Below are 17,487 nucleotides of genomic sequence, written 5' to 3' on the forward strand. Positions count from 1 at the left end.
ATTCATAGGAAGGACAAAAACTATGTTTTAAAATAATAATAAATGTACAACGGGGCTGGATAACCACAGTGGAAAAAAAAAAAACTTAACAATCCTTAACAATCAACAACAGGTAGATCATACTGAAAAAAGGAAACCATCAAACAACATGAGTAGAGAAAATCAAAATAATACAATGTATCCACTTTTAAGAAAGAGATAATCCTTATCATTAAAAAAAAAAAAAATAGTTCCAAGGGGAAGAAAGCAAGAGAGAAAGGGAGGAAGAGAGGGAAAAATTAATTCAAAACCAGCCTAACTGATAATGAAAACATAAGGGAAGAAAACAGACCAATCTTACTAATGAATATAACTGTACAAATCCTAAATAAAATAGTAGCAAAGCTAGGTTTGTTTTGCTACTAGTAGAGTAAAAAATCTAGTAGTACAGCAAAAAAGTAAATATCAGGGAGGAGATGGGTTCTCCCCAATCCCATAAATGCAATTATTACTTCTGTCCTATAAAAATTCAAACGATCCAGACAGCTTACTGCCTGCATTAACATGGCTTTACTATTACACTGTCTTCAACAAGGTGAATTTACTGTTCCAGGAGCTCTTGCCCAGAAAGATAAAAGTTGCCAAAAAAAATTTATTGTTCATTCCAAGAACTTCCTGAAAGACCCATCAACTCTTCAACAGAAAGTACCAAATGATGATTTATACCCCAAACTCTGAAAGGCTACGACTCCAGTGAGGTAGTGATCTCCTCACCAAAGTAACAATTAACAGCTTTGTCTTATCAACAGGTTTTCTTGGTGACATTTTCAGAGCCAGCATTCAACATTACTTAGTTCACATTTTCCATTTACTACTCTTCTTTTCTTTATTTTTCCATTTCTACTGGGTAGAAATTGTTTTCTTCCAATGATTTAAAGCTACACAAATTTGTTCTTATGATGGTTGTCCTTAATTTACATGACATTTTCTTGTTCATGTGTTCCTAATAATTTCTTCAACTTATCAATACATCTATCTTCTCTTAGCTAACAAGTACTCCAACACACTCTGATAATCAAATTCCTTGGTCTTCTCCCTGCTCAGTTCCCTTCATGTTGATATTATCTAGAAAGTCAGTTATGTGTTATTACGTCCCTTGGCTTTTTATTACGATAAAAATGGTATCAAGCCATTTAATCACTCATATATCTCTATCTCTTGCATAACTTCTTGAATATGTATCTCTTTTAATTTTAGCATTTCATCCAAAACATTTACCAAACTTATTTTAAATCCTTGAGACTACTGTTTGTGTCCTTATTTTAATTTTTGTAGATAGTTCTGCTCCTTCAGTTATCTAGTTATTTATTTAGTTCTCTAAGTACATATTTCTCTGAGGTATTGACTATTCTGGAGTGGGAAAAGGCCTGACCCACCTATTCTGTACCAGTCTTGGTTAGTTCCACAAGGTGCCATGTGCTACAGGGCTCAAGGAAGAAAAGTATAAAATTGAAATTACTGGCTATCATCATGATTGTTTACCTGGACAAGTCAAGATTTGAACAGGAAAAAATGAAAAAGCCTAACACTATTCTTGGGTCAAAGAAGCAGCAAAACATGACATTGCAGAATATATAAAACATCATAAAAATTTAGTATGAGAGCCTGGGAATTAACTAAAGTAGTTCTCACAAATAAACTTAAAATATTTATACTAGTTAATAAGAACAAATGAAAACAACTGAATTTAATATTCTAAGAAAGAAAAAACAAATTTGGGCAAAATAACAGAAGAATGAGAAAAACTAAAGGCAGAAATGGATGAATTAGAAATGAAGAAAATTATTGAAATAATAAATTCAAGAAATGGTTCCATGAAGAACCATACAACGAATCTACCATTAACCTCATTTTTAAAAGGTAGACAAAACACAAAATAATAAATAAAAATGCAACAACAGACAAGCACAGAGAAAATTTTTTAAAATTATAAAAGGTCCACTTTATTCATATATTCACAATAAATTTGATCTTTCTCAAGAAATACTATTTTCGACTTATGAAAGAAGAAACAGAAAATCTAAACAAACAGACTGAAAAACACAGGAAGTAAGTTTTTAAGGAGCTACCCACTATCAAAATACCATGCTCTGGAAGTTTCACAGAATGAATACTACTTTAATTTTAAGGATAACTCCCATTCTATACAAACTTTTATACAACATAGGGAAAAAGATCTTAAAATTCAATTTGTAAATTCTGTATATCGATGGGAAAAAAAATCGAATTTACTAAGAAACATACAACTACACCTGATCTCATTCGTGAACACCAAGGAAATATTTAGGAGTGGAATTGCTAGGCTATACAGTAAGTTTATAAGAAACTGACAAACTGCTTTCCACAGTGTACCATTTTACACTCCCAATACAATGTGTAACAGTTATAGTTGCTCTAGCATCCTTGTCAATACTTGATATTGTTGATCTTCAAATTTTAGACATGTTAATGGGTGTGTAGAAATATTCCATTGTGGTGTTAATTTTACTTTCCCTGCTTATTGATGTGCTTATTGGCTATTCATATACCTCATTGGGTGGGGAAGTATTTATATATTCTGGATACATCCTTATGTATGTATTTCAAATATCTTCTCCAAGTCTGTAGTTTGTCTTTCCAATTTCCTGATGTCTTTGGGGAGCAGAAATCTTCAGTTTTCATTAAGTCCAATTTACCCACATTTTTCTTTTATACTTGATGCTTTTTGTATTCTAAAAAATCCTTGCTAACCTCAAAGTCACAAAGATGTTCTCAAGTGTTTTCTACTAAAAGTTTTTTACTTTTAGCTTTTATATTAGCTCTGTGATCCATTTTTGTACACAATGTTGAAAGAAGAGGCAAAGTTCATTATTTCCCCATACAAATATACAGTTGACCCAGCACCATGTGTTGGAAAGGCTATCCTTTTAATCACTGAATTACCTCAGCATCTTTGTTGAAAATCAATTAACCATGTATGTGCACTTCTATTTCTATTCTTTTCCACAGATCTCTATGCCCATCCTTATGCTAAAACCATACTGTCCTCAACTGTAGCTTTACTGTAAATTATAAAATCAGGTAGTGCAAATCCTTCAACTTTGTTTTTTAAAAAAAATTACTTGACTATTCTAAGTGCTTTGTATTTTCACAGATTTTAGAATCAACTTGCCAATTTCTACAGAAAAGTCTAGTGTCATTTTGACTGGACTACTCTAAATTTAAACATAAATTTAGAAAGAATTAACATCCCAACAATATTGAGTTTTCAAATTCACGAACATGGCATTTCTCTCCATTAAGTCCTTTTAAATTTCTCTCAAAAACAATATAAAGTTTTCTTTATGTACAGGTTCTGTACATATTTCATCAAATTTATACACATATAGTTCATATTTTTTGATACTACTGCAAATGACTTTATGTTTTAAACTGCATTTATAACTGTTTGTTGCAAGTATACCAATACATATAATTGGTTTTGCATATTAAACTTGTATCCTATAACATTACTAAATTTGTTTATTCTAGTACCTTTTTTTTTTTTTTTTTTTTGGTACATTCCCTAGGATTCTCTCTATGGGCAATTATGTTGACTAAAAATGTAAAGACAGTTTTACTTCTTCATTTCCAATATTTACTCTTTTTTTTTTTCTTTCTCTTTTTTCTGCCTTAGTGTACTGGCTAGGATCTCCAGTACAATGTTACATAAAAGTGAGAGAGTAGACACATTTGCCTAGCTTGCAATCTTAGGAGAAAGCATATAGTCTTTCAATACTAAGTATGTGGGGTGTATTTTGCATTTTTTGCTTATTGTTGTTGCTTTGAAATTTTCTTTATCAAGTTAAAGAAATCCCCTTTCTAATTTAGTATGCTGACAGTTTTTATCATGGATGGTTGTTAAATGTTATTAAATGCTTTTTCTCCAACTCCTGGGATAATCCTATGATTTTTCTCTTTTATTATACTGATATCTTAAACTACACTAATTTCCAAATGTAAAACCTACCATGTATCTCTATGATAAACTCCACTTAGTCATAACATAACATACACTCAGCCTTCAGTATTCACCAGTTCCATATCCACAGGTTCAACCAACAGTAGATGGAAAATATTTGGGGAAAATATTTTTAAAATAACAATACAGCAATTTTTAAAAACCAAAAATTTTAAGATACAGTATAACAACTATTTCTATTGTATTAGGTATTCTAAGTAATCTAGAGATAATTTTAAATATATGAGAGATATGCTTAGGTTATATGCAAATATTATATACTATTTCATACAAGGGACTTGGGTATCTGTAGAATTTGGTATTCTCTGGGGTCCTGAAACCAATCCTCCATGGATACCAAAGGACAACTCTATTACTCAATAAGATTTACTAAAATTTAGTTAAATACTCTTACGTCTATGTTCATAAGAGATACTGCTCTACAGTTTCCTTTTCTTATAAATATATTTGTCTGGTTTTGATACTAGGGCTTTAGTGGTGCTCCTAAGAATGCATCATCCTTAATGGACAAACACCTGACAAGAGTACCTCAAATTACATGAAGCAAAAGTTGACAACTGAAAGAAGTCCAAAATAAGAGTTGAGAACTCCAACATCCCTCTCTCAGTAACTGACAGAACGAGGCAGAAAACCAACTAAGATAGAGACAGCCTGAACAACCCCATTAACCAATGGGATCTAACTGACATCAACAGACCGTTCCACACAAGAACAGCAGAATATACACATACCATTATTTCTAAGCACAAATGGAAAATTCACCAAGACAAACCTCTGTCAGAAAGCAAACCAAAAATAATTTAAAAGAATTAAAATTATGTGAAGTACATTCTCTGATCCTAACAGAATTAAAACAAGAAATGTGTAACAGAAAGATTTTTTAAAACTCTAAATACTTAAACTTACTCAAGGAAAATTTTAAAACACTGAATTGAATGAAAATGAAAATATATCAAAACCTCAGGAATGCAGCAAAAGCAGCAGTTAGAAAGTTTACGGTAACAAATACATTAGAGAAGAGGATCTCTGGTCAATAATCTAGGTTTCTACTTCACGACACTAGAAAAACAAGAGCAAAACGAACCCAAATCATGCAAAAGAAGAAAACAATAAAGAGTAGAAATCAAAGAAATGAAAACACAAACAAAACATTACAAAGATCAATGAACCCAAAAGTTGTTTCCTTGAAAAGATCGATAAAATAAATAAACTTCTAGCAGGACAAAAGAGGAGACAAAACATAAATCACTAATACTAGAAATGAAAGGGGATTATTATTACTACAGCTGCCACAGACATTCAAATGACAAGGCAATACTCCAAACAATTCTATGCATAAAAAATCAATAACTTAGCTAAAACCAGACCAATTACTCAAAAACGACAAATTACCAAAATACACCCAAAATGAAACAGATAAACTGAATGGTCCTTATTATTAAAGACATTAAGTTTGTAGTTTAAAAACCTTCAAGAAAAAAAAAAAGTTCCAGATGCAAGTGGTTTCTTCAGCCACATATACCAAACATTTAAGAAAAAAATAAAACCAATGCTAAACAATCTCATCCCGAAAAATGAAAAGCAGAAAACACTTCCCAAATCATTTTGAGTCCAGCATTACTCTGATACCAAAACAAGACAAAGATAAGAAAAGTACAGAACAATATCTCTTATTAATATAAAGCAACAATCTTCAACAAAACATGTACAAATCAAAACACCTTTAGTCAGAAATAACAAAAGGAACTTATTTACATATAAATACACACACATATACACACACAGACACCTGGAAAATAAAATGCACCCTTCAAAAAGCATTGCAAAATCAAAGAATAATCTTTTCCCAAGTTAAAATAATTTCTTCTTCATGCAAAAAGACCTATCCTTAACAAGACTTCTATTTTCCAGAACATCTAAATAGAAAGCATTCTGCATTTTTTTTTTTAAGAGAAAGAGTTTTGCTATGTTGCCAAAGTTAGGGCACAGTGGCTATTCACAGGCATCATGATCATGGCACCCTGTAGCCTTGGTCTCCTGGCCCCAGGCGATCCTCCTATCTCAACCTCCTGTGGAGCTGGGACTAACTGCCACTGCACCCAGTCATTCTAACTATTAATCACTGTTAGAATAATTAGTATCAGTGCTAACTTGCATCCAGCAACATTTCCCTCTCCCCTCTCCTGGCTCCAGAGCCAGGCCCTAACTAAGCAAAACAAAAAGAACATGTCCCATGCTCCTAAGTACAGCATTTGGTTCAACAGTGGGCACAAGACCTAATCAGAAACAATAAGAAACAGTGAGTATTTCAATTATATTTCTAAGACATCCAAGTGCTCTCTTCTCTACAGTGTTCTCTTTCCTACAGATGTGGTAGTATGAAGATATGAAGCTTCAAACTGCTGCAGCCATTCTGCTAAGAAACCAGCTTGATTATATCAACAAACAGGAAAACAGAAAAGATAAAGTAAAAAAGCTCAGGTAGAATCAGATATACACCAGGAATTCATTCAGCTGATTAAGTTTCCTTTTTAGTTTAAGCCATTTTGCAATGGATTTTCTGTTATCTGCACGAAAAGAGGACTCTGATGCCAAGAACTGGACAGAAGTCAGAGGAGCCCCTATCTCAGTTACCATATAAAAGAACTGTTTAACAATTGAGGGTAACAAAAAGGGGCGTGTTTTAAGTTAATGTTTTCCCTAAAATCTAGAATATTGCAAGCAAAGGTTCCATATCCACCTATATATTCCTATTCTGTAAACGCGTACTAAATTTGGGATGTCAAATGAGACACTGAGAACTACTTACCACCCTTCTCTTAGACTTTTACTGTTTTTTAGAAACAGAAAAAATCAAAAAATATATTTTAAAAAAACTCAAAATTGTACTTACTGGCAAGAATTTGAGATACACAAAAGAAACAGAGTAAGTAGGAAACAAAGTATTAAACTATAAAAAATAATCCTTTAACAAACTAACTGCATAGCTACAAACACAAGACAAAATATAATAATAATCTATTCCTACGTAGCTTATCTGGCTGGAAAAGTAACTGTAACCACTCAAAAATTAAATAAAAAATAAGCAGCACCTAATTTTGACTATTGAAAATTCTGCAGATTTTCTTTTTCTACCATTTCACTATAATTTTCTTCTCACATTAGATGTTTCCCAAGTGTCAAATTAATTTTCTTCTATCTTTAAAGTTTACTAAAGCAGCAGTATTTATTTGGCAAACAGATAGGACCAGTATCTATTTGATAAATATTAATACATTAGATGTTCTGAGAAACACCATTTGAAAAAAGTAAAAAATTAACATCCAATTTTTATTTTCAATACATTTTTATACTCCAATCTTTTTAAAAGGCTCACAATTTACCATTGAGTTTAACATAAAGGAATAGTTACTCGAAGGGAGGTTCTAACTTTGACTATTAAATTTAATGTCTTTATTGCACTAACGCCTCATACTGTGACATCCACAAAGCAGTAAGAACTTTCCAGTCCAAAACTTTGCTAAGAAAATATACTTTATTTCATTACATGATGGCTGATAAATTAAATATCATATTATGAAGTCTCTGGTAGTCACTGATTACCTAGAGGAAACTTTTTTCCTTTACTCCTCTACCACAACATCTTCCAAACCCAACAGAAATTATTTTTTAAGACATTTTCTTTTTTGACCAAAACAAGCAACAATGAACAAATTATAAGAAAAGTCACAGCATTAGAAAAATCCTTCCCTAGTGTCAAAAAGAAAATTGCTGTTATTTGAATTACTGTGATGGTTTATTACAGGTAATAAAGAGAATCAGACTGCATATAACTAGTTTGTGTCTTTTTAGCCCATTAAAATTTTCTTGCTTCATCTATCATTACTTAAAAGACAATCATCAAGTCACATTGAGAAGCATTTAAAATGGTGGAAAGGAGTGAAGACTACAAAGAGTAGCTTAACAATTCTCAAGACTTACCTTAGGGTTTAGTAAAAGTTGTTAAATTAGTTGAGTAAGTTAAACTGGGAAGTTTTACAGGTGAACTGAGCTCAAGGAAAATAGGATGAACAAACTCAAGATGAACACAGCGCTTCCCCAAACCTCCATTCACAGAACACATTGTTAATTTTTCCTTAGGAACTGTGAATGTACAACATAACCCACTGAATTCAGTAACCCAATCACCCTGGATAGGTCACTTTTTAAAAAAATGTACACAGAACTACAAGAATTTCCTATCCTTCCCCTCTTCCTCTGTAACATGAATATCAGAATAGGTATTGTGTTGAAGAAAAAAATGACAAGTAGGTGCCTACTTTTCCTGACACTAAAGAAAAAAATGCCAAAAAAAAGCTTTTAAATACTCACATAAATGACTAAAGCATCCATATGTAAATAGAAAATCTACCACATACATGTGTACTCGAAAGCAACTGGAACTTAACTGTGACTGACACTTGCAAAAATCATACATGCTTCTTCAAATTATAGTTCCACAGAAATACTCAGATTTTAGAAAGTACTTTGAAAAGTTACATCTTGTTTTAAAAGATGGAGGTAGAAAATGGAAATGTAATTAGAAAAAGTAACCTTACCAAATATGTTAGGGGAGTGTCCTTTCCTTGCAATAGGTCTGAGTTCATTATGTCCCCACCCATATGTCCTATAGTTATCCCACGCATGTTTCATCATCTGAAAAGAGAAAAATTAAAATCCATCAAGTTAAATTTTTCACAAACTGTTTTTTTATTTCATATAATTTTGGGTTCTATTACTATATCCTTGCCCATTCTTCTAGATCTACATTAGTATATTATTCAATTAACATTTGTATCAGTATGAAAACATACATAACTGTGTTTCATCTCATCTATATGACAGGAAAAAATGGGACAAGTCCTGTTTCTTCATGAAGTACATATCTGTTTGGCATTCTTTCCTTCTGAGAAATGTTAGTCTTTTTGGGAACAGCTCCCTTTCCTCACATATGACAGAGCTGTCAATCAAGAGGCTCTGCTTCTACCATCAATTAACTCAGTCTAGCTAGAAAACCCCTTATCCTTAGACCAGAAATCAACAAACTGACTCTGCTGTTACAGCACAAAAGCAGTCCCAGATAATATGAAGGAAATGGACATGGTCGTATTCAAATTAAAATTTATTTTTATTTATTTTTGTTTTGTTTGAGATGGAGTCTCGCTCTGTCGCCCAGGCTGGAATGCAGTGACCCAAGCTCAGCTCACTGCAAGCTCCACCTCCCGGGTTCACACCATTCTCCTGTCTCAGCCTCCTGGGACTACAGGTGCCCGCCACCACGCCCAGCTTATTTTTTTGTTATTTTTAGTAGAGACGGGGTTTCACCGTGTTAGCCAGAATGGTCTCGATCTCCTGACCTCGTGACCTGCCCGCCTTGGCCTCCTAAAGTGCTGGGATTATGGGATTGAGCCACCGCGCCCGACCTAAAATTTATTTTTAAAACAGACAGCAAGCAGAATTTGGCCCACAAGTTGCAGCTGTCAACCCCTGCCCTAGACAAAGTGAATGGATACATGTGATTCAAGTAGGAACAATCAAGTTCTTTTTACACATTGTTATAGACACCAGGAGATAGAGGGACTTTTTTATTCTGCAATATCATGATCTGTGTAATATATAAACCTGGAGCTGATAATGGTTCTCTGCCAACATGGAAAAACTAACAAAAGGAAAGAGAGACAGATGCTTAATACTCACAATAATATCTACAGGCTTGGATTCAGCCAAACTCGAAGCCCTTATTTACAGCCATTAAACCAATAAATACTACTTGTATCACTTAGTTTGAGCAGAGTGTTTTACAACCCAAGGAATTCTGAGCTACACAACAGCAGAGTATTTAATTATATATCAGATGAATTATATAATAGTAGACTGTGGTGTACCAAAAATCTATTCATTTAACAGCATACTATTCATTAAACATTTCCCAACTTGCTTTATGCAGCCAGCATTAATCAGACACCAAAATCAAGCAAAGATATTACAAGAAAACTCAAGACCAATGTATCTCAAGAACACAGATGCAAAATTCCTTAACAAAAATTAGCGACATCTAAGAAGGATACTATACCATAACAAAGTGGAGTTTAACCCAGGAATATAAGACTAATTTAACATCCAAAAACCAATGTAATTTACCATGTTAACAGAATAAAGGAAAAAAAAAACATACAGTCATCTAGAGACAAATGAAGACAATGCATCTAACAAAATTCAACACTCATTCATGATAAAACTCTCAGTAAACTACAACTACAAGGAGACATCCTCAACCTAATAAACAGCATCTTTTAAAAACCTACAGTTGACACAACATAGTTAATGGCAAAAGACTAGATGCTTAACCCCTAAAGCTGGGAACAAACCTAGCATGTCCATTCTCACCACTTATTTTCAACAATGTATTGTTGTTGAAAATAAGTGCGCTTATTTTCCTAGCCACTGCATTACGACAAGAAAAAAAAAATAAAAGGTATAAAAATCAAGAAGGAAAAAGGAAAAGTACCTCTTCAAAGAAGACATGACTATGTATAAGAAAAATCACAAGCAATCTACAAAAAAGCTCTAAGAATTAATAAATAATTTCAGTAAAATAACAGGATAAAAGTTCAGCAAACTAAAACATATTTCTATATGCTGAGTTGTATGAGTACTTCTGGTGAATCACTGAACCTGAGGATCATCTGGGGGTCCCCTGAACACACATGGTTATCCACCTGAATTATTACGTATTTGAAAAAAGTATTTCAGTACATTGTAATGACATCTGAAAAAAAGCAAGTCAGGCATCTGAAAAAACAAAATCTATCACTGTCTCTCCCAGCACTGTCTGAAGGAAGTGCCTTAAGTAGTCTACATATAAAACAGACTCTAGACATGAGGTAAAATCAGAGCACAGCTCTATTTCTACTCCATCAAGGTCAAGGTTTTATAATAATTCATAAGGCTAAGCTTAAAACATCTGCTGTACCTTCCATATCCATTACTAGAATATATCCAAATAGATATTTGATTACTTGAACTAAATTTATCTTACTTTATAATAATTAAACCTTCTCAAATATTGTTGGTACAATTACTCTCTGATAAAGTATTTTTCTTCATAGGCAGTATAATCACAAACTCCAATCAGAATTTTTAGGAGTTCTAATTAACAAAGTTTAACTCAAATATTCACTAGATGCTTCCCATCTGGTATTCTCTTTACTTTTAAGTAATTACAGAATAACAAATTGAAAGGCTTCTGAGGCTAAATAAATTTAAAGAATTTTGAAATCAATTATTTCCCATTTTTCAATCCATGGAGACTTTTTGGAAGGAATGTGTTTTTTTGTTTTTTGTTTTTTGTTTTTTTTTTTTTTTTGAGGCGGAGTCTCGCTCTGCCGCCCAGGCTGGAGTGCAGTGGCCAGATCTCAGCTCACTGCAAGCTCCGCCTCCCGGGTTCACGCCATTCTCCTGCCTCAACCTCCCGAGTAGCTGGGACTACAGGCGCCCGCCACCTCGCCCGGCTAGTTTTTGTATTTTTAGTAGAGACGGGGTTTCACCGTGTTAGCCAGGATGGTCTCGATCTCCTGACCTCGTGATCCGCCCGTCTCGGCCTCCCAAAGTGCTGGGATTACAGGCTTGAGCCACCGCGCCCGGCCAAGAATGTGTTTTTAATCTACAGTATAGTTGAGGGGTATCATGACATGTTCCTTAAAAAACTGGAGATACAATGCTAGCTCTTTAGAAGCATGTTTATGAGGGGGTCTACATAGTATCTAGCAGAGTCCCTTTGTAACTGAACATTGAAGAAACTGCTTAGACAATGGTAAGTTATATACAGATATATTATTAATAAAATGCTGAATTTCAAAAGATCTCTGAACAAGAATAAGTGGCACTAACCATCTAAACATCATATCAAAAATATTTTAAGTGCCCAATAATTACATTATAATCAACACTAAAAAAAAAAAAAGAAAAGAAAAGAAAAAAGAAAGAGTTCTAGTCCTTATTACCAACCTGGAAACTATACTACAACTATGACCCAAGCACAAAAAGATCAAAAACAGGGTACCATAGATTATACACATTTGTTTATATCCAAATACAAATCCACAAACACTCCATATCACAAAACTCAGCTTATTACCTCTTTAATTTTTTCCCTTTTCTCTCTTATGTCACTATCTTCTGGGTCTCCACCACTTATTCCTACAAGGTTGGGAATAGGGACTGGTGGCAGTGGCTTGTTCTCTTTTATCTTCATTTCTTGGACTACCTTATTTTTCTCTGTCTGAATTTCTGCTCGAATTTCCTCTCTTGACTTTCTTAATTTTTCTTTTGCTTCTTCCAAGGCCTTCTCATGATCAGCTCGAATTTTATTTCTCAGGCGTTCTTCTTCTTCCCTGTGAGAAAAGGAGGAAATAAAACATAAGAGTGAGCCTACTTAAGAATGTCAATCTTTAAATATAAAACATAAAGGTTTCTCCATTAAACCCAGGAACTTGTTTTCTACTTTTGCTATTAAAAGGAAAGAATTATCAGTGAGAGAGATTCAGATGTGGTATGAGAAAGAAAAGGAACCCTGAATGCCTAAGATCAAACTCTCTTTATAATCTCTTTATACAATTTCCATACTAAGAACAGAGATAACAGTAACTTATCCATAGACACTTGCAAAAAATAGACACCAGTGAAAACTAAATGGAGGAGAGAAAATAAAAATAGAATAAGTATCAGAGAAGAGACAAAAATATAAACATAAGGCCAAAGAAAAAGAGGAAAAGATAAGAGAACAGGAAGTTTTTCATTTATATAGTACAGCATATGCTTCTAAAACCTTTAAACTTTCAAAAGTGCATAGATATTATAATGTCACATTCCCAACAGATGTTGGCATGACTACTTAAAACTCTCTTGAACCCTTGTTAAAACCAGATTCCAATTTAGTAGGTCTATATGAAACCCATGAATCTATATAATGAAGAGCTCCTCAGATGATTCTGGTGTACACACAGATTTGAAAACCACTACTGCAATGGACACCTACACGGTTTCCTACCCAGCCCCACTTTTGTGAAAGAGAGTTCAATATTCCCTCTATATCTACCCCAATCCACAGGAATGAATACAAGAGTGGTACTTACTGTAAACCATTCTTTTCCAAATCAACCAACCAACGATGACTACTCTAAGGGTAAACACCTAACCTAACAGTCAATAGGGTAATCTCTCCAGAAATTTAATTCAAACTCTGCAGATGGCTGAACTTACAACATTGCTAGTAAGAATGTAAAATGGTGTAAAATTTTCCACTTTGGAAAAGTTTGTGGTTTTTTTAAAAAACTAAAGATGTAACTAACATAGAATCCTGCAAATGCACTTCTTGGCATTTATCTCAAAGAAATAAATACTTGTGATCATTAAAAAAAAAAAAGAAAAGAAAAGCTTTATACAAGCTGGTCACAAAAAGACAAATACTGTATGATTCTACTTGTAGAAGGTATTTAAAGAAGGCAAAACCCTAGAGACAAAAAGTAGAATGGTGGTAGCCAGGGACTAGAGATGGGACAATGAGAAGTTATTGTTTAATGGGTACAGTTTCAGGTTTGCAAGATGGAAAGAGTTCTGGAAATGGATGATGGTGATGGTTGTATAGTAATGCTACTGAATTGTATACGTTAAAATGGTTAAGATGGTAAATTTTATGTTAATTGTATTTTGTCATAATGAAAAAAATGGAAGACAAAGGACTATACACAAATGTTTATAGTGGCTTAATCCGTAACAGGCAAAAACTGAAAACAATCCAGATATCCTCCAACAAGTAAATGGTTAAACAAAACTGTGGTATGTCCACACTATGGACTACTACTCAGCAATGAAAAGGAGTGAATTGTTTATACACACTCCTTGAATGGATCTCAAAGGCATTCTTATCTGAGAGAAATAAGCCAATTTCAAAAGGTTGTATACTATATAATTCCATTTATATGACATTCTCAAAAAAGAGGGATGGTGAATAGATTAGTGATAGCCAGGAGTTATGAATGAGGGATGGGCTAACTATAAAGAAATAACACAAGGGAGTTTTTTTTTTAATGATAGAATTGTTACATATATAATTATGATGGTAGTTACATGAATAGCACATGTGTTAAATCATAAACCTGCATGCCAAAAGAAAAATTCACAATCTAATATTATCTAGTATTAACAATAAAATGTTAAACACTAGAGAAAAAAATGGGTTATTAGCACTGAGAAGGTGCTGATAAAAGAAACGAGAGAGAAAAAGGAGAGGGAGGTGAAGCAGGCTAAACAGTCAGCAACAGAAAAGGTCAATCATCAGTGAGGAAGAATCCATGGGGCCTACAGACAGACTGGATGGATGTAGGAGGAATAGGGCAGGGAACTAATGCTGGCCCCTGAATGAATCCATGAGAAAATGACATGAGGGCTGATCTGTTCAGGCGACTCAGGCAGACAAGGGCATCATCATGCTGAATGAAGTCTTAAATAAGATATCCAAGGCAGAAACACCCAAGGGCCTTCCAATCCCAGCCCCACATTTTGCCAACAGAAAAACACTGTGCTACTACCCCTAGAGAACAGATCATAATCCGTCTATGTTAATCAAGTCTTTCCCAGCTGCCCTTGCAGCTAAGGGTAGCCATAAAACTCTATTTCAACCAAAGAGAAAAAATGGAATTATCAGGAATTTTCCTTTACGTATTAACAAATGGACAGAGCCAGTTGAGAAAAGGGCCTTTAGCTGCTAAGTCTAAACCTACCCAACCTCCTATTCCTGTCTTCAAATGTATTTGTGAAGCCTAAAGCTAAGAGAGCCATCTTGCAATCAAGAGACAATAAGCCTGAGGTCAAATGGCCAACATGGTTCAGGACAGAAGAGAAAGAGGGAAAGTGCCTGCTATCATGAGTTACCACCACGGCCCTCAATTGTCCCCAGATTTCAGATTCTACGGAGTAACTATCAGTGGGTACTCTGACATTCCCAGCTGAAAATTTCCCAACTCACCCACTCACGGTGCAAGCATGCACACAGATTCAGAAAAACAGAGGACCTGGAAAAGAGCCCCAAGGAAGAGCAACATCAAATGGGGAAGACCGGCTCTTTCAAGGGTAATTTTCTGTCCCGATGACAAATGGGGAGATTTCCCCAGGAAAACAAGCTTTCCATTTCTATCTCCGAGTACCATGTTATTCCCAAGTTATTGTTACATGGCATGTGGAAGCCCCCAACCATGTTTGCAATAGCTCATATGTTATCACTCAGAAAGCATCTTCACCTACCAGTGAACTTCCACGAACAGGTATTACACACCACTTTCTAGAGCCCACCCTGTGTGGGGCAAGACATACATGCCACAAAATATCCCATATCCCCTTGCAGAGTTTCACCACGCACGTGGGCATTTTAAAAGCCCTGAGAAGTTCTGCAATAGAGTTGCCTAACATAACACTTCTTGAACTTACTTAATCATAGTCCTTCTTTTCTGCATACTCTTTTTAGCGTGTGATGGAACCACAATAAGGAGGTTACCATCATGCCTCACCTAAACTATTGTAATACGCTTCCAATAGTCTTCACACATTCACTCTCCAACCACAGCCCCACCCACGCACAAGCTATTCACCATCCATACTATAGACCCAATGTGTTTTCTGAAATTATTCAGACTATGACTCTCTCTCATTTAAAACACTTCATGGCTTCCCTTATCCTAAGGAATTCTATTATATTATGGCCTATTAAGGAATTCTGTATAATGTACTTTCTATCTATCTCTTAAGCTTCATCTAATACACACTCATCTACCTCTCTGTTCTACAGCCACACACCTCCTTTCGTTCTTTTTTTTTTTTTTTTTTTTTTTTTTGGAACTGGAGTCTCCCTCTGTCACCCAGGTTAGAGTGCAGAGTGGCACGATCTCAGCTCACTGCAACCCCTGCCTCCCAGGTTCAACAGATTCTCCTGCTTTAGCCTCCCAAGAAGCTGGGGCTACAGGCACATGCCGCCACGCCCAGCTAATTTTTTATATTTTAGGAGAGACGGGGTTTCACCATGTTGCCCAGGCTGGTCGCGAACTCCTGAGGTCAGGCAATCTGCCCACCTCAGGCTCCCAAAGTGCTGGGATTACAGGCATGAGCCACCGCGCCCAGCCACCTCTTTTCAGTTCTTTTACGCACCATTTTCTTTCCCATCAATAGCCCCATATGCATAAGGTTTCCTCGCTTAAAACACTCTTACAATTCCTTCTTTACCTTCAAGTCACTGATCAATCATAACTTCTTCAGGTATCTCCTATATTAGACAAATCTCCCTAATATACATTCTGATGGCACCATGTATCTTTCCTTCATAGTACTTAACCACATGTGATTCTTTGAGTAACGCCTGTCTCTCCTGATGACTATTAACTCCATTAAGTTCAGAGACCCCATCTGATTTTTGTTCCAATGTATCCGTCAATGCCTATCTAGCACAATACCTGGCATATAATAGGTGTTTAAAAATACTAAAATGCAAATACAGATTCTAAGACCCCATCTGAAATGAATATGATATAGAAAGTCTACAGATCATCATGAGGCTACAAACAGTCAAAAGAGTTGTAAGGCCGAGTGTGGCGGCTCACACCTGTAATCCCAGTAATTTGGGAGGCCAAGGTGGGTGGATCACCTGAGGTCAGGAGTTCGAGACCAGCCTGGCCAACATGGTGAAACCCCGTCTCTACTAAAAATACAAAAATTAGCTGGGCATGCTGGTAGGCGCCTGTAATTCCAGCTACTCAGGAGGCTGGGCCAGAAGAATTGCTTGAACCTGGAAGGCAGAGGTGTCACTAAGCTGAGATCGCACCATGGCACTCCAGCCTGAGCCAACAAAAGCGAAACTCCGTCTCAAAAAAAAAAAAAAAAAAAAAAAAAAAAAAAGTTGTAAACAGCAGCTCTGACTACAGGGCAGGCAATGCAAATGAATATTAAATATCAAAATCCATATTAAAATTAATGACATGGGCTATGGTGAGACCCCTTAATAACACTGCCATGTAACAGTTTTCCATTTTCACTTACTATTGCTGTTAACTTTGTGTTAGCATTAGTTGTTCCTCCACAGGTGAAAAGTACATTTGATAGTAACATGTATATGTAAATAATTTACAAATGACGTAATTTTTATAATTATTTTTAAAAGTAAAAAATTGAGCCCTGTAAATGTTTGCTCTAAAGGAAAGCTCCAGTCATCTTATCCCACTTGTTATTGTTAAGGCAGTTAAACTTTGCTCATCAGAACCTATACTGCTGCAATATTGTGAAGAGCCTTATTCAAACACATTTTGAAAATCTAAATAATCTACAGATTTATTTTTATTTGTCCCTCAAAAAGCACCATTTGCGTA

The 17,487-nt window shown here is 34.9% G+C and overlaps 1 protein-coding gene across 1 annotated transcript in view; it reads right to left on the reverse strand.

The window, feature by feature from the left end:
- MAN1A2 (mannosidase alpha class 1A member 2) overlaps window positions 1–17,487 on the reverse strand; it is a 176,936-nt gene that overhangs the window by 129,225 nt on the left and 30,224 nt on the right. Inside the window, exons 2-3 of the mRNA XM_010374015.2 lie at window positions 12,216–12,471; window positions 8,638–8,734 (exon numbers count right to left, since the gene is read on the reverse strand). Coding sequence (XP_010372317.1) covers window positions 8,638–8,734; window positions 12,216–12,471 — 353 coding nt within the window. The remainder of the gene's footprint in view (window positions 1–8,637; window positions 8,735–12,215; window positions 12,472–17,487) is intronic.

Source organism: Rhinopithecus roxellana, chromosome 8 (genome assembly GCF_007565055.1).
Source record: "Rhinopithecus roxellana isolate Shanxi Qingling chromosome 8, ASM756505v1, whole genome shotgun sequence".
NCBI classification, from domain to species: Eukaryota; Metazoa; Chordata; class Mammalia; order Primates; family Cercopithecidae; genus Rhinopithecus; species Rhinopithecus roxellana.